The sequence below is a fragment of the Pseudonaja textilis genome, chromosome 2, assembly GCF_049901715.1.
Source record: "Pseudonaja textilis isolate UNSWEBS1 chromosome 2, rPseTex1.2, whole genome shotgun sequence".
Classification (NCBI taxonomy): Eukaryota; Metazoa; Chordata; class Lepidosauria; order Squamata; family Elapidae; genus Pseudonaja; species Pseudonaja textilis.
In genome coordinates, this window is record NC_141991.1 from 256,722,514 (window position 1) to 256,746,400 (window position 23,887).

A 23,887-nucleotide genomic window follows, 5' to 3' on the forward strand; every position below is an offset into this window, starting at 1 on the left:
TCCGGGAAGGCAGAGCCACCCGGCGACTGGGCGGGCCAATCAGAAAAATCGGCTGACGTCCGAGGCGGAGCCTGCGAGATTTCAGGCGAAAGACCAAATCGAAGGCCCTTTCCGCCTGGCGACGCAACGCCGATGGGGATTACGTCAAAAGAACTCGCGGCCAATCGAAAAGCGGAGATATGGATTGGCACCACGACACTCCTATGGAAATAAGCCTCGGAGCCTTGAGTGGGTTGAGCCCGGCTGTAGACGACCTCGGAAGTAATCCGCCGGCGTGGTCGCCCTGGGCTGCATGACGTTAGGGATTTGGGAACCCGTTTCTGAGCATATGGCGTTGGGCGGATGGGCCTTGTAGGGCCGCGGCAGCAGACCCGGTGATGGGGCCAGGCTGCCTGGGGAGGGGCCGCCGTTGCGGTTGGCCCGGGGAACGGAGGCTGGTAGGGCGGCGGCCTCGCGCTCCTTCACCCACCTGGAGCCAGGCGGACGTTTTTGCCCACGCTGTGGCTTCCTGATCTGAATGAAAGTTCCTCTGAGGACAATGACGTATTAACGGGCCCCCACGTCAAGGTTTCTCATCCGGGGCCATTTTAAGATGGGTGGATTTCAACCCCCAGAACTCCCCAGCCAGCCTTAGGGTTACGGGAATTGAAGTCCACCCATCTTAGAAAGGCCCAGGCTGAGAAACACTGCAAGATCCTTATGATCTTGGAGCAGCCAAGACTAAATACATATATAGGGCAGGTTCTCCTGCTTGAGAAGGGGGCTGGACTAGAAGACCTCCAAGGTTCCCTCCAGCTTATTCTAAAAAAAAAAAGTTAATTTATAATCCTTGTCAGCTTGCGTTGAGAATTTCTCTCTCAAGGGAGTTCTGAAGGCACAAGGGACATAGGCCTGTTTTCAGACACAAAAGTTATGCTAACTCGAAATAGCTAAAGGGACTATTGTCCCCCAGGAAGAGACCCGGATTTCATGTTCCTAGGGTATATCCTTGGAGGAGCTCAGCAGGGAGATGCGGAGCAGTATACAAAGCAGACCTGACTCAGTCATCGCCAGAATTTTAAGTTGCAAGGGATGAGGGTTATAAGTTGAAGCCAGACCTCATCTTATTACCATTTTTAAATGGTAGTCATCACCTGAAACCATTCTCAGTCACTAATCAGGGTCATGGGGCCAAGGACACTAAAACTGCTGTAAATGTGAGCTGATTACCAAGCAACAAAAATGCAGTTGTGACCAGAGGGGGAGGGGCAACATTTTACAACAGCTGGAAATGCTTTATAGGCCATCAAGCCCCCTTGAGGCTCAATCTGAATGTTCTCCCTGCAAACTATTCAGTTGAAGGAACATGCTGCACTCTAGTAAATTACATTTATGTTGCATCTCTTCAAATAATAAAGAACATTGCTTATTATTGTTACTATTTATTAGGTTTGGTCACCCAGTCAGCAACCAAAATTTTTTATCCATGTATAGAATTCTTCCAAAGAACTTGGAATAGGCAAATATTACTAAATGTATTGGCCACTCAACCCCAGCTGATTTGGATTGTAAATAACAATACAGTAATTTATTAAATTTATATGCCACCCAATCCTCAGTCTCTGGGCAATTTAACAATGGCTATAAACAGTTTTAAAAACCCAAGAACAATGCAGAAAACAAAAAGCACAAGACTCGGGGATAATGAGGCACAGGGGAACAGAAAAGAGCATCAGACAGATCTTTAAGGCCCATGTTTTCAGAAAATAAGGGCTTCTGGTATCTAATGGGGAAGGGTTTAAGGTACAGAAAGGGAAGAACCCCTGCTCTAAGTCATCCATTAACTTTTTCAAAAGGACAAGTGAAACTGAAGCTTCACTCCACCTACCATTTCTGAGAGTCATTTGTGAAACGACTGCAATTCCTCCAGGGTCTCTGCCTGGAAAAAAGATTTAATTGCTCCCACAGGTAAAGGTGTGATCACCAGACAAGTGACTAAAATTTGGCTGTGTTCACACTACACACTTCTGATTAGTGAAGGTATTTTCTGATTTTTGCTCAGTATAAAGGCTGATATGTGGCTTTGAAAGCTCCCATTGAGTCTATCCCAAGGAAAACATTTTAGATTTTATTTAATACTTACATGGATAAAGGATTCATCTAATTCAGCATCTCTATCTGGACACTAATAACAGTGATGAGTAAGACAGAGAAATAGGCAGTTTGAAGTTCCATTCTTCCCAGGAAAGAGGCTGAACTGAGTTGTAGTTTTTCTCCCAAATTTGCTTCTTGTATTAAAATACAGGCGAACTTATTCTTCTGTTTGCATTCTCCAGAAACAGCAACATACAGCCTGCCTGTGTTCCTGTATCACTCTGAGTCCCTATGCAACATTTAGCCGGGAGACGCTGGATGACCTGAGACCAAATTCTTTCTTCCTTTATTTTCCTTTAACAAATGTAGGCCTGAAACATCTTTTGTATGCCTTGTTCAACAATTCTTGAGGGTTAAAGTCCATCCAGAAGGATGTTCGACAAAACAAATGTGCTTTTGTGCAAAGAGAGCCAATAACACAAAATCTAGCAAACTTGGATTTGGGGGAATTACTGTAATTTGCCAGTCCTCTTTCCTGGTTGACTAGAGTGATTTTTCCCTGCTGTTTTGCAGGTACTCCTCAACTTATAATCACAATGGAGTTCAAAATTTCTGTCCGTAAGAGAGTTGTTAAATGATTTTGGCCCATTTTGCAGTCTTTCTTGCCACGGTTAAGGGAATCACTGCAGTTGTTAAGTTAGTAACATGGTTGTTAAGTGAATCTGGCTTCCCCGTTGACGTTGCTTGTCAGAAGGTGGTTGTCAGAATGGCGACCACATGGCCCCACGACACTGCAACCATCACAAATACATACCGGTTGCTAAGCACCTGAAGTTTGATCACCATGCTTCATTGGTTGTAAGTGTGAAAAATGATCACCGCTCCCTTTTTTCAATGCCTTTGCAACTTCCAAGTGATCGCTAAACAAAAAGTCAAGGACCAGCTGCGTTAATGCCAACTTATCCCCACCCCCATCGCTGCATGCAATTCCATAACACCTTTGCTGCCCTTCACCCAAGCTGTCCTTTTCCTTCCGTTGACCGGAGTCGCTTGAGCTACTGCAGCTTTTCTCAGTCCCAGCAATTTAAAGAGGCGTGGATGTCAATTCCACAGCCAGCACCTTTCCTGGGCTCGGTTTAAGCTGCCCGCTTCCTTTTGCTCTTCACAGGGCAGTTGCCAAGCCAGGCCCTGGATCACCTTTGCCCTGGGCTTCGGATTCCCACTATTACTATTTGGCCATCGAGAAAGCCTGCTCTCCACTCCATGAAGCGCCTTAGGAAGACGAAGGCGGCCTCCAAACTACATCCTTCAGGGTTTTCTTTTCTGTGTGTCCCTGGCTTGGTCTTTTTATCACTACTGTATTGCTTGGCTTTTGCTATTTCAGTTTGCACTAGGGGGCTCTTAACCAGGGCTGTCTAGCCGTGGCAACTTTTAAGACCCATGGAGTTCAATTCCCAGAATTCCCCAACCAGCATAGCATGTTGAAGAGTTGGAAGTCTAGGCTCTTAAAGCTGCCAAGTTTGGACTCCACGTCCTAAACTCTCTCTGTTGCCTCTAATTTAAATGCCAAGCCACAGAAATTAAAGAGAAAGGCAGAAAGAGCAGCGGCCTCTGGATGCAGGAAAAGTAAAGGGATGTTTGCTTTGCGGCTGCTGCTGCTGCCTGGAATTCCCCTGCAAATCACTTCACCAGCCAGGACGTCAACCGAATCCTTTCAGTTTCTACTCTCTGCCTTCTGTGGGGCTTTTGCTCAAGCAGAAGTCAGACTGCATGAAACGGAAGCGGACAGATAGCAAGAGCACTCAGGCTTAAATACCACTTTAGTGTTTACAGCCAGCCTCTTGCCCCCCAACAATCTGGGCCCTCATTTAACCGACCTTGAGCCTGGGGAGAATTGAACTGTCAAACTGCTGGCAGTCGGCAGCGGAGTTCGCCTGCAGTCCTGCATTCTAACCACTGCACCACCACGGCTCTTTGGCCAACCCAAGATGGTTTGGGCCAAGCACGAAAGAATGGAGTGGGGGGGCCCTTCCCCCATTTCTGTGCCCCCAGGAGCCTCATCAGTGTGGCAGCAAATGGTGAGAGCGCAGGGGGAAGGGTCTGCCCCCCCTCTGCCCCTCCCCTGGCCTGCTGTGGGTTCCCTCTCGTCTCTCCACCCGGTAAGAGCGGCCGAGACCGACCTGGGGCAGCCTCAGGCACCTCTTCCGTCTTTTCTCCTTCAAACATGATGGACGTCAGCGCCGAGAACCAGCTCCTGCCTGCAAGGCCGCTTTTCAGGATGCCAAGTGTTGCTTAATCAAGAAACACAGGCGGTCCTCGACTTACGACCCCAATTGAGCCCAATATTTCTGGTGTTAAGTGAGACGTTTGTTAAGTGAATTTTGCCCCGTTTTACGACTTTTCTTGCCACTTAAGTGAATCCCTGAAGTTGTTAACGTCAGTGACAGAGTCACCAAATGAATCCGGCTTCCCCACTGATTTTGCTCTTCAGAAGGTCACGAAGTTATCGCAGGACCCCAGGACACTGCAGCGCCCATCATAAATACGAGTCAGTTGCCAAGGCTCTGAATTCTAATCACGTGACCTTGGGGAGGCAGCAACGGTTGTGTGAAAGATGACACTGTCGCTTTTTTCAGTGTTGTGGTAACTTCAAATGGTTACTAATCAAACTTTTGTAAGTTGTCGCATCTCTAGGTCTCTGGGGATTCTCAGCCACGTCCAGGTCCTGGTGGTCCCCAAGGTGCCTTTTTTCCAAGTTTCTGGGGTTTCTTTGAAGACGTTTCGCTTCCCATCCGAGAAGCTTCTCTATCTATAATGGCCATCTTTCTTTTTCAACAGGACAAGAAAAAGAGCCTTAAGCGGAACCTTCCAGAGGGGGGTCAGCATGGACTCCTGCTTCCTCAGCCTTTGGGAACCGGCCCTTGGACGGCTCTCCCCACCAAAGTCTTGGAATAAGGCTTGCTGTGGCTTCTGGCCAGCGGCCTGTGTAATAAAGACGACTAAACCAAGGGCAACGGGGGGAACCAACAGCCTTAGAATCGACCATGGGTGGCTCTCAGCAAACACTAAGGAACCAGCAGCCAAGGAAGAGGTTGCACATCAGCTCTCGACAGAAAAGCCCCGAAGGCCCTTGGAACCCGGTTCAGATCGGTGATGTGTCTCCCCTCTGAAAAAGACCAGAATTGCGCCAAGCCTTGCTAACGCCCTGGGATCCTGGATGGAGCAGAAACTGGATTTTGAAGGAGATGGAAATACTGGTGGTTCTGGACGCTGATGCCGGAGAAGACTCGGGAGAACAATGGTGACACAAACCAAGCCAAACTTCACATCCACGATGCAAGTGTTTGACAAAGACCCACCTTCCCTAAAGGTCCAAAAGGCTGGGCGAGATAGGAGGAGAAAAAGCAGGTGATCATCACGGCAAGGGCTACACTACCGGAAGGCAGCCTCCCGGCTGGGAGCTGTAGATCTGGACGTTTGTTAATTGAAATAAATAAACAAAATGGCTATTAAACGTGAACATTGACTTGAAGCGCATCATCAATCAGCCAAGAGCCCGGAGGGTTCTGAGGGTGTTGCAGAAATTGACAAAAAAACCAATACAGGTAGTCCTTGATTTACGACTATTCCTTTAGTGTCCGTTTTTGAAGTTACAACTGCAAAGAAAAAAGTGACTTATGTTCGGTCCTCACTTATGACCATTGCAGGATCCCCACGATCCTAATTCGGGCACTTGGCAACCACCGTCTATTCAGAAGAGTTGCTGTATCCCAATCATCACTCGCAACCTTCAGACAACTGGCTTCTGACAAGCAAAGTCAATTTGGGGTGGGATGGGGAGCCGGATTCACTTAATGACGCAATTCACTTACTGCAGTGATTTGTTTAAACAACCTTTTATGACAAAAAGTGCCATAAATTGGATGAGGCTCCCTTAACAGCCGTCTTGCCTCGCGGCGGAAACTCCGGTCACATGTCATACGTTTTCCTTCTTGCTGCCTGGCCCTTCCGGGCCACCCAGTTTTCTTTTCCTTACTTCACAGTTTACTTCGTAACCGTGGGCACGCTGGCCATGCTCCCATCCAAGCATCTATTCAGGCGCAATCCTCAGCGTTTCCAAGGTTGGTTAGTTGCTGCCACCTGCCGTTTGCCAGTCACCGCTCAGAAAAAAGGAGGAGGAGGCGGCGGGATCCAATTGTAGGCAGAGAAAATCGTGTATTGTGTAGAGAAAGCGGGCAGGGAGAAGGAACAAGGGAGGCCACCCAGCGGAGCTGAAAGAAAGGGATTTAGGAAAGGTCAAAGGACGCCCTTCTATGCGCATCACTCCCGTAGGGTGTGGTGGCCACTGACTGCCCATTCATCAGGGAGGCCCCTCCAGACCAGGATTTGAGGACTTCCGTGTCCCCCAGGGAGGGGAAGCCACCGGGAGAAAAAAATACCGGTCAGGTGGGCCTTGGCTTGATGCAACGAGAGGGCTACACTATTTACTTTGCATTCCTTGCAGAGAGAGGAGAACTTTACTCTTCATTTCCCACCCAGTGTTGGCGTAACTGGAGCCTCCCGTCACTCCTAGAACCTGCCATCGTGAAACCCGGTTGAGGAAAGATTCACCTGCAACCTCTGCCCGGGTGAAGAGGGCTACGGCCGGGGCTCCAAGGCGGCGTGATTTGCTTTTCAACTCCTTTTAACCTTAACCAAACCATCCCCACAGGGCTTCCGTATTGAGGGACAGTCGTTCTCGGAGGTGGGGGGGCATCCCAAAGCCTTGTCTACTGTTTTAGAACCGGCTGGGGAATCCTGGGAGCTGAAGTCCCCAAGTTTTACGGTGGCCAAATCTTTGGAGGGTCATTTTGGTTGAGCTCCACATTCCAGTGGGTCTCACCCCACCGGGATGCCTTTTGGGATCCAGGCTCTCTGGCCACGGAGGCCCTGGAAGCCAAGGCTGGTCGCCTCTGAACGGCTGCGGGTGTTGAGGACCCGTCCCCCCCGTCCCCCATACTACGAAGGGGGGGGGCGCCTACTCTGCCTCTTCCCCCCGAGCACGAAGCCCTCCTGAGTCACACCAGCCGGCTCCATGAGCCAGAGCACCCTGGCAGATATTCATGCGGGGGCAAGAACGCTCTTTGATGCCGTTAAGAAAGGTCACCCCTCCCACTCCCCTGCACCCCCCCCCCGCCCCAAACCTGGGAACTCAAAACAGAAAGCGTGGCCGCCTTCCCACGGGCTCCAGCGAACTCTGGAGAAGCCCCTTTCGGGAGGGGGAGCTGCAGCTGAGCGCAAAGCCGGGGCGGGAGGAGAGAAGCCACGGCCGCAGCCTTCAAAGCGCCTGGCCGTTCTCCCCGAGGTAGCTTTTTATATCCTTGGCAAAGGATTCCTTCCAGGGAACCTCCATCTGTTTCAGGCACGATCGTAGGTAGAGTGGGGAAGATCTGGAAGACAAAGGGACGGGGGGCGGGAGGAGCATCAAAGTTAGCCGGAGGCTGTGATGACCAAGGGTGGAAGCGCAGCCCGCCCCACCCCACCCCAAAAACCCCCCACCTTCTGCTACCCAAGCCACAAGGCCAAAGCCCGAGAGAGGAGGGGAGGAAGCCCCACACCCGTTCACTGGGAGGGGGGGGGAGGGCTCTTCCTTTCAGGTGGAGGCCGCAGCTCTACAGCTGCTCATGCCCAGAATGACGCAAGCAGCCACCGGCAGTCGGACGGCTTGACAAAAGCGCCTTCCTTTCACAAGACACAGACAGGCCCAACCACAGTTTCAACTGGGAAGCTCTTACTGCCTCAGATCAAGCCAGATTCCACAAGGGGGGTGCTTGAAGCTTGGCCTCTCAACACATCCCCCCACTGACAGAGAACCCGGGGTAAATCTGGTTCCTATACCGCTTAACGTCTAGGAAGCAAATCAAGAGCTCAGCAGACAGGCTCTCCAACCGCTGTCACTCAGGCGCACAGGGAACAGGCAATAGATCCGTATCAAGGAACCAACCACTCCCAAACCTGGCAGGGGAAGCGACTCTATATAAACAGCCAGCAAACCCTCCTCCTCCCCCTCGCACTGATGATGTTACCAGGCCTGGTCATGAAACGTCTGTGGCAAAACAAGCTCAAAGGACGTCAAGAACCCAACACTTCAACCGTTTTCCATTTTCTATTAGCTTGGGGGAGGCAGCACCGGGAATTTCCAGAGAGGGTTAGGGGTTTGGTGGGGTGGAGAAAGTGCTGGCTTAGGAACTAGGAGACGGGGACTTCTGTCTTCGGCATGAAAGCCAGCTGGGTGACGTTGGACCAATCGGCCAGGAGACAGTGAGTTCTAGTCCCGCTTTAGGCATCAAAGTTGACTCGGTGACTGGGCCAGTAACGCTCCTTTAGCCCAACCTACCTCACAGGGTTATGGGGAAAATACAAGGATGATGTACGGTTGCTGCCTCAAGTTGCCTATATATACACAGGCAAGGTGAAATACCTAACAATAAATTATTATTTTTTCATTGCGTCCTTGTCCGGCTCACCGGAGCAGCAGGAAGGAAGGGTTTGTTTTGCAGGTTGGTGGCCAGGAAGCAGAACCAGACCCAAACTGGGCGCCGTTTAGATGAGGCCCGTGAGAGAGCGCCTGGACGGAACCTCCCTAGGCGGAGTTTCCCTAGAGGGGCTTCAGGGACACACCCTTAGCCCGAAGGACACACACACACCTGCCCGTGTTTCCCTCCATCAAGCCAGGCTCCGGCGGGAGCTTCGGCCAGTGGGCAGCCACCTCCTGCTTCCGGTCAAGTTTCCAGAGGGTGTGCAGTAAGTATAAGGTAGACGTGCCGCTGCCTGTAAGACAAAAATTGGAGAGGCTGGAGGAGAAGGGATGCCGGAACCTGCGGGTGGAGTGGAGAGACGGGTCGGCCTGGACCCCTCCTGCGCAGGGGCAGAATTCGCCACAGCTGCCCCTCCGCCTGGGGCCTTTTCATCGCTGACAGAGACCCCTCACCCTCATGCTCCCCTTGCCCGGGGCTCCTGGGAGAAAGGGCCGCATCCCGCCTCGCTTAGACTAACCCAGATTCTGGGGGCTTCCCAGCGCCCCCCGTCCCCCCCCCCGGGCACACACACACACAGGGAGAGGTGCCTTGTTGTGTAGTACCTCCTCCCAGAGACTCTCTAACCTTTCAGGGCGGGGCTTCCGCACGGAAAGTACCTGGAGAGACCTGCAGGCTGTACTGAAAATCCCTCAGGGCTTCTTTCAACCTCCCCAGCTCCAGAAACCGGATCCCTCTTCCTGTCAAGGCCAGGAGTCTGATTTGGGGGAGCAGCTCCGCTTCCGGCACGGCCGCCTGCCCTCCCTCTGGTTCACTTCTGCCGCTGCCTGGCAAGGGAAAGAACACAGCGGCCTTTGACCGTGAAGTGTCCCGTCCCCCATCCCCCCCCCAAAAAACCGAGGCCAATTCTCCCGTTTTGCAAGGGCAGCCAGCCCTCCAACGAGGCCACGCCAGGGCAGAGCTAGCAAAAAGGAGCCCCCTGGCCAAGAGAAAAGCACTGGAAGCCGAGACCTCTCAACCGTCCAGCAGGCCCCCTTTTTCTCCTTTGGAGGAGTGAAGTACAGTCCTAAATTGCACCCGACCCCTTGTGTGAAGGAAACAGCGGGTGGCCAGTCTCCGATCCTGAAGAGCCGACGGCCCCCACTGAAGTGAAGAGTCCGGGCACGAGATTGTTTGCTTGAGACTGTTTGCCGGCCGGGGTCGTAACAGGGGGACTTATACAAGGGGAGATGTAAATGCATGACCCACAGACGGACCAACCCGATGGGATCCTGGGGAGATCGCAAAGGGATCCCATCACGGAAACAGTGGTAACTTTCAGAAGTCAGCATAGATTGGCTAGGAATACAGTTTGCTAGATTTAACCTCAGCTCAGTTTTGGTTGTGCACTTCTCAGGTAGATTGTGCAGGCCTAACGGAGCTTGACTTTTTGTTGGAGAAAGTCTGTCCATCAAGAGCTCCTCAATTTGAAGAGATGCAGTTCACCCTGTGAGGGGCCACAGGAACTGCTGCTGCCCCTTCTGGGCTTCAATCAGTTAACAACTGAGATGAAAAGTAGAGATTTGTCCAACTTGCGGTTAACTAAAAATTGAGTCAGGATAGCTAATGTCTATTGAATGACAAATAAAATTCAAAACCATCTTACCAGATTAGAGGAAGATTTCCCCAAACTTTATAAATTAGGGATTGTCTTTACCACTACCTTTTTTGTGGCCTATTTCTCTGCTACTTTACCCATGTACAAAGAGGACAAATGGATTAAAAAAAAAACATTTTAAGGATTTAGACAACTAGCTTGGTTGGAGACTCCAGAGCAGCTTTCTTCTTCCTCTCTGACAAGAAAGCTAGTGAAATTGTGGCTGTGGGGGTTTCTGTTTGCTAAATTTTTTATTTATACAATGATTTACAGAGGACCCAGTTCTCAAAGGACTCCAAGCAGCACCCTATGTTACAAATACAGCAATTAAAAAACATGGACAGTCTAACTAGTTAATACAGCCCAATGCTATCAGCACCCAAACCCATTGCAAAATAAAAAAGGTTTGAAGGTCTTGCAAAAAAGCATTTGAGCGTGTTCATTGTCTGGGGAGGCAGGACCCCAAAGGCAAAGTCAGCCTCTCAGGAGGGGAAAGGGGGAGAACTGGTTTCTGCTTTGGTCACATCACATCTTGGGCACCACACCCGAATTACATTTAAGAAGGTTCCAGAGAAATTGGAAAAAGGTCCAGAGAAAGGCAACCACATTCACGGGAGCCGAAATAAACCCATGAAGAGAGACTGAAGGAAGTGGACCCACTTAGCCTTGAGAAGACAGGGAAGGGACCTGCCAATTCCCTTCAAAGACAAGTGGTCTTCATTTAACAACCACCTGTTCAATGACTATTCAAACTCATGAGTGGTCATTATGACCAGTCCTGAGAGTTCCAGCTGTCACCGTGTCCCTGGTGATATGATTACAATTCGGTTTGTGAATACAAGTTTGCAGTGAAGCATGGTCACACACGATTGGGATTTCTGACATTCCCTGCTGGCTTCCCACAAAAACCGTCACCGAGGAAGCCGGCAGGAGGTTCGAAGTCAATCATGCGAAATCCTCACTCAATGAAGGCAACTGGAAGTTATTCCTAAGCAGTGTGATCACATTAAATCGCACTGGCAAGTCCGGTCTCATTTGTCACCATAAACTAAGAATTACCTGTACGTGACCAAGTATCAGGAAGGAAGGCTGAGCTATTTCCTGGGTCTTCCCAGAGCAACACAGAGGACGGGTTTAAGTGGCAGGAAGGCAGACTCCAAATCACTGGTGAGGAAAAAAACCCTCTAACAGCAGTTCAGTAACAGAACCAGAAATGGAAGGCTATCCATTGTGGGAGGGCCCAAATTTGGACTCTTGCACTGAGTGGTGTGTGTGTGTGGGTGTGTGGGTAGGGGGGTGCGCGTGCACACGTTCACTCATGGTCTGGACCGCCTAAAGTGATCCTTCCAATCCTGTGGTTCAAGTGAAGAGAAGCCGTTTCCCCTGGAAAGAGCCCAAGAACCAAGTCAAGAGGGAGGCAGAAGCAGCCAATGAAGACCTCTGTCCGTACCTGTGCTGACCAGATGGACTCTCAGGAGATCATTAAGACACCTGTCGGAGAAGGGTTGAAGTGCCATCATTTCCGTGCTGCCAGAGAAGGATCCAGCCCCAAAGGAGAGAAACCCTACTTTGCTGACGAAGCCCCTGGAAGAGGGCGATGCGCTTCCTTTTGCTACGGAGAGCAAACAGGTGGATTTCTCACCTCTCCTTTTGAAAACAGGGGTTTTTACCTTTCAGGAATTCCAAAGGAGGCTACAGGTTGGGGTGAAACCTTCACTGTTTCTCTGGCTCTCGGCCACAATCAATGCATGCCGGGCAAGTAGAAACAAAGGGAGGAAATCCTATTCAGAATAGGGAGGAACAGGCGATCTATTCTACACAGCTCTCTTCCTCTGAAGGCTGAGCCGGGACGCTCGGGGGACGGTCCCTGACTCCACAGAACGAGGCTCCTCTGCCCCATCAGCCTCTACCGGCCGTCCCAGTGCAAGAGGGAGAGAGGCAACCCATCAATGGCCGGGGCTGCACCGGATGCCGGTTACCTGCTAAAGCTGCTTATGGCTTCCTTGGTCTCTCCCAGCCGGGCTCTTGCCCAGCCCTGGATCAAGTGGGCGGCCGCGTGCCAGAGGACACAGCGCAGGCTCTCTCTCTGCTCTTCCAGGGCGGCGGCGGCAGCAGCAGGGGATTTTGCCAAGGGCCCCTCTGCCCCTGCGGCCTTCTCTGCAGAACTCGGGTCCAGCACGATGCGCAGCTTGGCCGGGATCAGCCTGCTTGTGTGGGAGACCACCTCTTCGCACACCACGATGGCTTCCTGGTGCCTGGCTGCCTCCTCCAGAGCAGAGGCCGCTTCCAGGAAGACCTCTGAAATTCTGGGCACGGCCGGCTCGCTGCACTGGGACACCTGGGAGGAGGAAAAAGGGCCCCCCACCACCACTCAAAAATGAACCCTGCTCCGGGAAGCAGCCTTCACAGATGGGGGGGGGGGGATAATCGCCTCCTCCCGAATTCAGTGAGCCCGGCCCAACACCCTGACTGGGGGACCTTTTGGGGTGACACCAAGTAAAGTGAAGATCCAGTACCCGTTTGCACCCAAAGCTCAGCAGCAGGATTCGTTTCCACAGCCACATTCCTCTGCCCACACAACCGTAGGCGGGTTTTCTTGCTCTTTTGAACACACAACTCACACAACTTCAGGACCTGACAGGCCAGGCAGGGGTTGTGTTTAAGGGCACCAGAATCCCCGGGAAAGGGAGTGGGCATTCCCAGCCAGCCCCCACCCCTTCAATGGGCAACTTACAGTCCTGGGAAGCAACCTGTGTTCATAAAACTGACTACACTTATCTTTCTGGAGAGTTCAGAGGTCATAGGGACGTTTTTAAAATCTCCCCTACATGTGGGGAAAAATATTAAGGTAGCCCTTTTCTGATGTACGACTGATCGCTTAGTGACGGGGGTGGTGGTGCCTGTGACCGAGAGTCAAAGCACACACACACCCCCATGGTCACCTGACTGCACCTCAGGTGCTCGGCAGCCAGGGCTCATTTATGGCCACTCCAGCATCACATGGCTGCATAACTGCATTTTGTGATGAGTTTGCCGAGAACGGGCATTTAGTCCTGGTTGTCGGCAAAACTGTGCCCAGGGCGAACCGCTGGTTTGCTTAACTCCCATGGTATTCGCTTAAAGACCACTTTAAATCATTCCACTTTACAACTGTCACAAGTTGCAACCATGATGCTCTATTACAGTCGTAACTTGAGGGTGATCCGCAGCACGCTTTATTAAAAGGCACCGACTGCAGCTGGTGAGACCCTCGGGCTCCCCTCCTGCAACCCCCTCCCTCTGGAAGAGGCGCTGGGGGTCATCCATGGGGAGGGAGGGAGGGAGGGAGCAGGGGGGGCTGTTTCCCTGCAGCTGCCTTAACCCTTTCCGGCTCTCTGACCCCGCGAGGCCTTCAAACAAATAACGCAGGTGAGTCAGAGTCTGTGGAGGAAACAGCTGCAGCTCCTCACCTGGGGAAGAGGCCCCTCCTGAAAGAGAGCCAGGAGGTCCAGGTAATGTTCTGCAGCCTCTGTTGCCCTGCAGGGGAGACACACACCCCCATCAGCAGACCTCACTTCCGTGGCCCCTTCTCGGACCCGGCGTGTGGGCCAGGGTCAGCTTCCCTCCGTCAGCCTCTGGCTGGGGTTTCTCCAGGCCTCTGAGCCTTGGAAAGAGGAGGAGGAGGAGGAGGCCTCCCTTGAGAGGAACTGCCAGCCCAGCCCCAGGAGCCTGGGAGGAAGGAGGCCCTCACCTCTCCGCCTGCAAACACCTCTTGGCCAGCAGGTACTTCACCCCCGACGGGCAGCTCGGGGCAAGGAAAGCCGCTGGACGGCATCCGCTGGTGAGCAGCTCCGTTCGGATGAGGACATGGGGGTCGTGGGACTCTGGGGTTACTGGTGGAGGACTCTCCAGGGCCTGGGGGAAGAAGAGAGAGGGTGAAGGGGAAATGCCGGACTCTGCAGCTGCAGCCAAGACGATGCTTGCAGAGCCCAGCAGGTGCCCCCACTTTATCTGGTTATAGAACAGCCCCCCCTTTCCCAACCTTGGTCCCTTGAACCCCTGTGAACTTCCACTCCTGGAGAGGCTGGCTGGGGAATTCTGGGAGTTGAAGTCCATGCACCTTCAAGGGACCAAGGTTGGGAGACGCCGTACTAGAAGAAAGCAACACAGGTCGTGGATCCTGGCAGATGCCGGGCAGCAGCTTCATAAAACGCCCTGCGAACCCTTGCCGTAGCCATTTTACCCCCTTCCCAGCCGGACGGAAAAGAGAGCGGTGCAAGCAGCTCCCTCCCTGGGGAGGGAAGGCGGAGGGAGGGGCCGGACCGTCCTCTGGAGCCCCACCTGACAAAGCAGCAGCAGAGCTTCCAGTTCCGCCTCCAGGAGCCCCAGTCGGTGGTACAGGAGGGCTGCCTGGAACAGGGCCGGCAGGAAGGTGGGGTCCGTCTGCAGGGCCCGCCTCAGGTGCTCCAGCGCTGTGTGCGGCTTGCCCTGGGGGTACAAGAGGGGCGGCACGTCGGTCTCTCCTCAGAGAGGGCAGAGCCAGTCTGAGGACTGAGGATCCGCGGAGCATCAACACAAGGCCTGAAGCTGGGGTAAAAGGAGGCTCGGCGGGGGGGAGCCTCAAAGGCCACTCAGGGGACCGTTGGGGGCCGAAAAGGTTTCTGGGGAGCTCATGACTAGCTGCCTTGGGCTCAGTCAGGCCAGCCTTGCTTGGAGGGTCCGCAGGCTCTTCCACTACCGTAAAGAACACCCAGCAACGGGGACCCTCCTCTCGTTACTGGGATATTCAGCAGATGCCGCCCCCTCCTTCCCCTCCACTCGTAACCCAAAGACCGGAGAGAGAAGCTGGCCAGGAAAAGAAAGAAAGAAAGAAAGAAAGAAAGAAAGAGAGAGAGAGAGAGAGAGAGAGAGAGAGAGAGAGAGAGAGAGAGAGAAACAGGCCAGGCTACGTAACCAAGGATTCCCAGGTCTCTGCAGAAACACTCCAAGGACAAGGAGGAAGAACTGGAGGTTAGGATGGGGGGGGGAGGCCAATACAGGCAGTCCTCGACTTACAACAGTTTGTTTAGTGACCATTTGAAGTTACAACGGCACTGAAAAAAGCAACTTTAAAAAGTGAATTTTGGTCACGGGATCAAAATTCCAACGCTTGGCAGCTGACTCCTATTTATGACGGTCGCAGCGTGCCCTTTTGCGGCCTTCGGACAAATTCAACAGGGGAAGCCAGATTCACTTAGCATCTGTTTACTAACCATTTACTTTAAGTGCAGTGATTCACTTAACGACTGCAGCAAGGAATGTTGGAAAATGGAACCGAGGGTTGTCTCACTCAGCCACAGAAATTCCGGGATCGATTGTGGCCATAAGCCGAGGACTCCCTGCAGAGTCCAGTGATTCGTCTTGTGGGGCTGGGAGACACGGATCGAAGGGGCTCCCCTATTCAGAAAGGAGGCCAGGGGAGGCCGCTGGACATCAGGAAAGGCCACCGGTTGTGTCAAGGAACGGGAGCAGGAGATCCCGGCAAGGCGGCTTTTTCCTCCCAGGGATCCGCAGACGACAGGATGGGCAACTGTCCCGCCCTTTGCCCTTCGCCCTTTGCCCTTCGCCCAGCCGGGAAGCTGCCCGGTCACCGTAGTGAAGAGGAGGGGCGTGAAGAGGAGGCATCGCAAGAAGGCCCACTGGGGTGCTGCTTTGAAAGCCAATCCTTTCGGGGGAGCTTCTCGTGCCAAGGGGGTTTTTCCTGGAAAAAGCGGGCGAGGGAGACTAAGCAGCCAAATTCTGCTACCGGAAAGAGCGCCAGAGTCCAGCTCGCCAAGAACGGGAAGAAAATAGCGGCTTTTGTTTGAACTTCACTGAGGAGAACGAGGAGGTTCTAGTTGCTGGCTTTGGTCGAAAAGGACCGGCTTCGTTTCAGGGTTCTCAAAGTGGCAAACGTTCCCTTGTTAGCCTTGTACGAAGGCAACGTGGAGAGACCCAGATCGTAAATTTTATTTCGCTGCTAAGATAGCAAACAAACGTTGCTCCTAAAAAAACAGAGAGCACGAAAGGCAGGAGGACAAGACTGCGGTGGAGGCACGATAAACCCCCAGGCCCAGGAAAGGGTCAGGAAAACGGCCTCCTGAATTAGGTCAGGCAGAACTGAGGTGCAGCAACAAGGAAGGGAGAGCTCAACCGTCCAGGCTGTCGCACCGTCCCAGTCATTCCTCTCTGGCCTTGTTAGCTGTTTCGATTGGCAGAGAGAGGCCGAAAAGACCCCGGGGACCAGCCTTCCTTGGTCTCTCCTCCTCGAGTGACGGGGGGGGGGGAATCTGGGGGAAAAGCTAAGCGCAACGGGAACCCTCCATCTTATTAGGATTCAGGATTCTAGAGAAAGAAACACACACGGCTACAGTATACACTAGACTAGGGGTCCCCCCACTTCCGGTCCATGGGCCACGGCACGCCAGCAACCGGGCCGCGCAAAGAAGCCAAGCTCCATCCGCGGGATGCAGGCAGCGTGCAAAACCACACACACATACAACCCCAGTCGGCAGAAACCGGTCCCCGGTGCCCAAAAGGTTGGGGTCCTCCTGCACTAGATCAATAAAGTTCTGCACTGTGAATTTCTCAAATATATGACACTGGAAGTACGAAGGCATACAGCTCTGATTAGAACCCAAAGGAGCTGCTCGGGGAACTTCTACCATGTCTCCCCGAAAACAAGACCCTGCCTTATATTTTCTGCCACCAAAAAAGGCACCAGGTCTTATTTTGGGGGGGATGACTAATCTCAATTGTGAGTGTCACCCCCACCCCCACCCCGGCCTCCTTTTCACTGTCAGAGGACTTCAGGAACTTCCTCTTCTGCACCCAGCAAGGCTTTCCTGAAGGCCTCTGCAGCCGATAACAGAGCTCTGGATCGATCTGGGGCTCTGTTATCGGCTCCAGAGGCCTTTAGGAAAGTCTTGCTGGCTGCAGAAAAAATGGGCTGGCAAGGCAGGTGTTGGGGTGTGCGAAGGCTGGCTACAACTGCCCAAAGGTAAGCAGTAGGGCAACTCCACCCCCTCATCCCCCACCCTAGCTTAATGTTTACCTGTGCACTCTGGAGTGGTTGGGGTCTTAATTAGGGCTTATTTTGGGGGTAGTGCTTATCTTGGGCACAAGTGTAAAAATCAAGCTAGGGCTTACTTTCAGGGTAGGTTGTATTTTCAGGAAAACGGTAGATATGCATAGCCAGCCTCCAAAAGAGCCAAGAAGTGACCTGTATGAAGTCACCAAACAACTGCATTGGCAAGAAGCGGCTAGTTGCAGAAAGCAGGCCAGCAAGAAGGCTAAAGCACAGAGGGAACTGAAGGGTGTCGGGGAAGCTAAAAGCAACTGAAAAGACTTACGGGCATGACAATAAAAAGAAGAAAAAAAGAGAGAGAGAGAGAGAGAGAGAGAAGGCTGGTGGAAGATTGGCAGGGAGGGGAGAGTTTTTTTCCAGCCTCCTTGCTTGGATCTTCTCCCCAAAGGGAGCTGTGTTCAGACGAACCCAACAACTGCCACAATGAGGGACTGGCAACCCAAGGACAGAAAGAGGCGGTTAGAGGAGCAGGCGACCTTGAATTAAACTCATTATATTCATTCAAGAGCCCTGAGGAAGCCTGCGACTGATGGGCTGTGAGAAAGACCTTGGGGGACAGGAGGAAGAACTGATAAGAGGCACCTCAGTCCACAAGTGGGAGAGAACCAGAGAAGCAGCTCAAACTGCTAGCTTCTCTAGACACTAAAAAGAGGAAGCAGATGCTTTCAGAGTCTTGCAAGATTCTCTTTAACCCTACAGTAAAGGCAGCGCTGATTGTGCTTCTTGTCCGGATTACTTCAAAGGCCAAACACCCTGGATATAAACCTGGAGCCCCAGTTGTGGTATACAGCACAATTCAGGGAAAATGCTGCCCCTTTCTTCAAAAAGGAAGACAAGATCTGTGGGTATTCGCTTCAACCATCCTAACCAAAACGCTGGAGCAGTTTAATGAGCAGTTTGAGAGCATTTAGAGAAACCAAAGCATCCCCCGACAAGCGCCATCAAAACATTCATCATGCCAAAGCTAGTTGATCTCCTTTTTTCACCAGGGGTCAACGGTAGACGTGGCACAACTTCAGCAAAGTGTTTACAAAACTCTTCCCAGAACAAGGGCAAAATGCGATACCGTTAAATGCAGAATCAATGGGGACAGTTACACCCAGAAGGCATTCCGTTCCGTAATAGTAAACAGTTATAACAGTAGCAGAAAAAATCAAGTACCACATTTACACGGTTTGATTCCAAGCCCTGTACAGGTAATCCTTGACTTACAGCAGTTCATTTAATGACCATTCAAAGCTACAATGGCACTGAAAAAAAGGGGCTTGTGAGACGTTTTTCTGTATACTACAGGAACGCTGGTTGTGGTTTGCAGTTCAGGGGAAATGCTGCCCCCGTTTTCAAAAGGGAAGAAAAGACCCCGTATGACCATTCAGCACCCCCATGGTCACATGGTCAACATTCAGATGCTTGGCAATTGACCTAGATTTATGACAGTTGCAATGTGTGGGGGTGTTCACGTGATCCCTTTTGCAACCTTCTGACAAGCAAATGGGGAAGCCAGATTCACTTAACAACCATGTGAGTAACTTAACAACTGCAGCGATTCACTTAACAGTGGCAAGAAAGGTGATAAAATGGGGGAAAATTCACTTAACTGCCTCGCTTAGCAACAGAAGTTTGGGCTCAGTTATGGTCATCAAGTCAAGGACTATCTGTCCTTTTTCAAATATTTACGCATTACTTGGAAAAATGGGGAGATCTTTAGCTAGTAATGATGGTAAAAGCTGGCAAGGCGAACTTCACGGTAGACAAAGTCCTCGACAGCGATGGGATAAATGAAGGTCATGATCCAGGCAGATTAGGGGCCATGAAGTCACCGCGATCACACAGTTTTTCCTCCTGACAAACTGCCTCCCACTTGGCCTTTCCGTAGTTCACCCATCGCTGTAGTAACTGAATGCATCCCTCCGAGGGCTGCTTCTCTTTCCTTCCGTTTTTCCTAGCAATGGAGCAGGGATCTTACATTACGAGGAAGGGAGAATATCCTGACTCCAACAGCTATTCAGCATTGTCACAAGTTGCTTTTACTGCTCCTCTGTCAGGGACACGGTGCAACACATTTTTGCACTGGTTAGTTTCCAAAATCCCTTCCCGTCACTATATTTGATGGTTCTCTGGTCTGGATAGTTTCTTTTTTCATTTTACCCACATTCCTTAGAACACGTGATATACCCTTACTATTTTCCAGTAGCAGCTTCCCATCAAGGTGAAGATCTGGGCGAGGATCCGCTTAGAACAGAGCCCGGACACAGCCGCTTGGAGGAGGGTAAGGGCGCCATGGGGGTTGTCAGCTTCCAGCTGCTGAACACCTGGAATAGGCAAAGGACGCATCAGGAAGTCTAACTGGATTCAATTTAATGTGTGGCTGCACACTGAGATCTCTGTGCCGCTTGTCTAAAGAGGACTAACAGATCCTTCCTTGACTTAAAAGCATCATTTAGTGACCTCTCGAAATTGCAGCACAACTGAAAAAAGTGACTTATGACCATTTTTCACAGCATCCCCATGATCAAAATTCAGACACTTTGTTGGGTATATGAATACACCAACTGGTTTGGGTGAATGAATATATAAAACCTAGATTTAAGTGTTTGCAGCTTTAAGCTCAAAACTGCAATGTCATCGCATAATTATGGGTGCGGTTGCAGGCTGCAATATTAGGCAGTGAGAGAGACGTAACACTTCCTGGTTTCTGATCCTGGTTTCGAGTTCCTGGTTCCTGGTGTTACTGATCTCTGGTCTGTCTGCTGTCTGTCTGCCTACTACTGTTTACTCCTGTATGAGATGTCTACTGTGCAAGATACTTCTCTCTACTGAACACAAGGACTGTTTGCTTGGTGAGCTGTTTCATACTCAGCATTGTCTATGAGAGAGAGGTATCAGAAGAAGAAGATTTACAAGCAGATAAAGACATTGTATTTACTGTTTAAAAGACTAGGTAACTGGATAGATATACTGGATACTGACATATGGACTGAATGACTCTTCTTAATCTCTGTGTGAATTAAATACCTATTTAAAAACCACAAACAGTGTTTTTGTCTCAAGTGTGTGTATACTCTTGGGCCCAGCCTCTCTCTCATTTGGCTGCCTGGCTTGACTGCTGCTGTGCACTCAGCTCGGGGGTTTATCCTCAAACACTAACACACTTGGCAACGGACTCATATTTATGACGGCTGCAGTGTTCCAGATCACATGACCCCTTTTTGCAACCTTCTGACAGGCAAAGTCAATGGGAAAGCCACATTCACTTAAGCGCGTTACTAACTTAATATCTGCAGTAATTCACTTTACAATTGTGACAAGCAAGGTTGTAAAATGAGGCACAGGTCCTTTTGCTTAGAAACAGAAATTTTGGGCTCAACTGTGGTCGCAACGGGAGGCCTACCTGTGTCTCAGACCTACGGCCGTGTTACTGGCAAAAGGAACAGCAGGGCAAAGGTGAAGGTTCAAAGGGCCCTAAAGCCTCCAGGGAAAGGAGAATCGCACATTCACCTTGCAGGAAGGCGGCTGAGGCCCACAGAATGTCTTTCAAGTCGGAGATGTTTTGCACCACCAGGGGGTCAGACTCCCCCATTTCATGGGGGCGCCATGTCTGCAGCAGGGAAAGGAGCTCACTGTCCCAGCCAATGCAAGGAGAGTCCGGGATCTGAAAAGAACCAAGAATCCCCAAAGAACCAGAATAGAGGAAGGCGAACCAGCCACGCCACTCCGAACGGTGAAGATGGTCAGAGAGAGCGAGCAACACATATCAGAAGGTATAATCAATTCACTGGATGTAGCGGGTGGAACTAGGGAAGGGGGCTGCACCGCACAGCCCAAAGACAGACGGGGGGGGGGGGTCCCCATTATTTGGGTTGTCCTTCTTGGCACCCCCTTCTGCCTGCCATTCAGTCTCCTCCTATCTGGGCTGCTGGGGGGGAAGCTTTTACCAGAGGTCTGAGCTGACTGCTTGCAGAATAATAATACTTTATTAAAGGGATCCATGCCCTTCCCTAGCACAGAGGCGGCCATTTGGCATTTGGACTCGACCTGCGGGCACCTTTTCAGGCTGGATTTAACTGCTAGCAAAGCGTTTTCCTCAGGGATTAATTGGGCAGGTTCTGATTAGCTGCTCCTCCAGTGTAAAGCTCCCCCCCTCCATCTGGGCTTCCCTCAGGTGGGAAGAGGCAACCCAAGCCAGGGGTCGCAGCCCCACAGCCGCCGCCCCCTCCTCCTCCTCACCTGGGCACCGCTGAGGAGCCGCAGGAGCTCCCGGGCTCTCTCCAGCTGGTGGTCGGCCAGCCACGAGGCCGCCTGCAGAGCAGCCAGGTGGTGCAGGGGGCCCCGGAGCTCCTCGGGCGAGGCCTGGCGGAGGACCCTCGGCCACAGATCCCTGGAGTCGAGGCTCTCCTCGGTCGGCGCACAAGCCTCGAGCGCTGGCGGGGGAGAGCGGGGGGGTGGGATTAGGGTTGGCCGGCTCTCCCTTCCAGGCCCGGACGGCCCCCACCCCCGACCCCCGCTTCTTACCCCGCCGGAGGCCCCGCTCGATCCAGGCCGAGGCGCGCTGGGGCCAGCCGCCGGGCGGGCACATCTCGGCGGCCAGGGCGTTGCAGAGGACGGCCAGCTCCAAGGGGAGGCTCGGCAGGGCGGCGGGGAGCCCTGCGGGGAAGCCACGGGGGCAGCCATGAGCGGGGGCGGGGGGGAGGAAGAGGACGAGGGTCCCGGGGAGAAAACCCCTCCCGTCCGCCTCCCCCCACCCTCCCTCCCGCCGCTTCTACCTTGAATCTTCCTCAGCAGCTCCGCGAACGGAGCCGGGCCGGGAAGGCGCGCCGCCTGCAAGGGAAGCACCAGAGCGGGCCTGAGTCCCTCCGGGCCTCGCACAGCTCTCCACTCCACCCTCCCCGCCCGCCGGCCGTCCTCCCGCCCTCCCTCGGCCGCGCACCCTCCGCCAGCGCCGGGCCAGCTGGTCGTTCTCCGCCCGCCACAAGGCCAAGCAGCCGTCGCCCGCCATCTCTCACGCTCACGCTACGGCGCACGCTCCAGCCGCGCCACCCGATTGGCCGGGACGCTTCCGTTGCCCAGGCAACGCCGACCGGCGGCAAACTCGAGTCCCTCGGGGAAGCCAATGGGCTGGCCGGTGCCCGAGGCCTCAGCCAATGAACAGCGCGCGACGGCCACGTGTATTTCCTCCTCGCGGAACAAGTTAAAAAAGAACTGGGTGGGGCTCAGCTTTGCCCGGTGAAGGCATCGGCCCCGCCTCCTCTTTTCCCCAAGGTTGCCGGGACGGTCCTAAAGCCGACCTTGACTGCTTTTATCTAAATCAGGGGTGGCTTTTGTGGACTTCAGAATTCCCCAGCCAGCATTATATACAAGGCAGATCTGCCTGGGGAATTCTGGGAGCTGAAGTCTACAAACCTTCAAAAGTTCCCAAGTGTGGAGAGCCCTGTCCTAAGTTTATCTTTCAAGAGGATACTAGAGATCTCCTTTGATTTCTTTTGCGCTCCTCAAGGAGCAACAGCTTTTTTAATTCTTCCAGCTGTTGAAGAAAGCAGCAAAAAAATAAAAAAATGCTGGTCGACGCCTTATTGGGGGGATGAAAACGCACTTTTGCAGAGTCCAGCTGCCCAGGGAGGCTCCAGGCTCTGCCCAAGCAGCCTGTGTGGCTTAAAGCACCCAGCAATTGGGGGGGGCCCTGGTGACACCGGGTTCTTACGGCCTTCTCTGCAGGGCTGCTCATTTGATTAGCCATCAAATGAGCAACTCGAGAGAAATGTGTCAACTGCAAAAAACAATGTATGCTTTCTGAACCATTCGGCTTTTGTCTCCGGCTCATACATTCCCTAATCACATCCCCCCACCCTTAAGAAATGGTATTTAGACTTGGAATGGACCTGACCATTAGAGTGCACAACGTCACGCAGAGGCAGCTTCTGGGCTCTGCAGTCCACTTACTTCCTTGTACTCATCAGTTCAGTTTCGAAATTCCAAATCCCCTCTTGCGACTTCTAGCATCCTTTTTGTGGCAGCCGTCCCAGATAGCGGTCCAAGCAATGGTGCTGTTCTTCCGGTTCTGGTGTACCGGTAGCAGGGAAGATCAGCCGAGACAGAACCAGCTCTCTCTGGGGAGCTGCTGTTGGGCCCACCTGGGCTCCCATACGGACCTTTATTCCCTGCTTTTCAGGTGCAGCACAGCCGATTGCCACGCGTCGGCCGTTGAAGTGACAGCGATTGCAGACGAGTAGGAAAGCCTCTGTGCGTGTGCAAAGTGTATGCGCCGGCGCAAACCATGCCCAAGCCACACCCACTGAACCAGTGGTAAACCTCTTTGAGACCCACCACCGGGTCAAAGCCTCTGGTGAGCTGCCCTGGGCTGGGTGGGAGAAGCTGCAGCAGCAGCCACCCCAAAGGGATCTCAGCCACCGCCACAGCTCAGAGCCCCTGCAGGTCCCTCCCCATGAAATTCCCATTAAATGCATAACGTCATGAAATAATATAATCAACACCCCGCATCTTCCAAAGAGCCACCCGTCTTTTTGTTGTATGTATAGGTACGATGACAATAAAGAATTCAATAGGGAATTCAACTTCTATCCC

General features: G+C 52.5%; 1 protein-coding gene and 1 pseudogene across 1 annotated transcript; one reads left to right on the forward strand and one right to left on the reverse strand.

Annotated features, from left to right (window-relative positions):
* Window positions 1–6,263: 6,263 nt before the first annotated feature.
* Window positions 6,264–22,384, reverse strand: FANCG (FA complementation group G). Its single transcript, XM_026720821.2, has 14 exons — window positions 22,236–22,384; window positions 22,072–22,126; window positions 21,821–21,952; window positions 21,536–21,729; window positions 20,807–20,960; window positions 19,490–19,620; window positions 14,545–14,691; window positions 13,955–14,118; window positions 13,674–13,740; window positions 12,204–12,562; window positions 11,675–11,715; window positions 9,248–9,415; window positions 8,760–8,883; window positions 6,264–7,502 (listed from the first exon to the last, which is right to left on the reverse strand). Exons 1-14 carry the CDS (start codon window positions 22,302–22,304, stop codon window positions 7,391–7,393), a joined length of 1,917 nt encoding a protein of 638 aa, XP_026576606.2. The 5' UTR covers window positions 22,305–22,384; the 3' UTR covers window positions 6,264–7,390.
* LOC113449686 (small ribosomal subunit protein uS12 pseudogene) lies at window positions 15,765–16,187 on the forward strand (annotated as a pseudogene).
* Window positions 22,385–23,887: the final 1,503 nt, after the last annotated feature.

What these genes read in the sequence shown, in the direction of transcription:
- FANCG (XM_026720821.2), bottom strand. Translation starts at nt 22,304, where the DNA reads ATGGCGGGCGACGGCTGCTTGGCCTTGTGGCGGGCGGAGAACGACCAG. An exon ending in GCTGCTGAGGAAGATTCAAG is followed by an intron (nt 21,953 to 22,071) that starts GTAGAAGCGGCG and finishes GCTTCCCCGCAG; the next exon opens with GGCTCCCCGCCGCCCTGCCG. An exon ending in CTCAGCCGCCTTCCTGCAAG is followed by an intron (nt 19,621 to 20,806) that starts GTGAATGTGCGA and finishes TGCCTATTCCAG; the next exon opens with GTGTTCAGCAGCTGGAAGCT.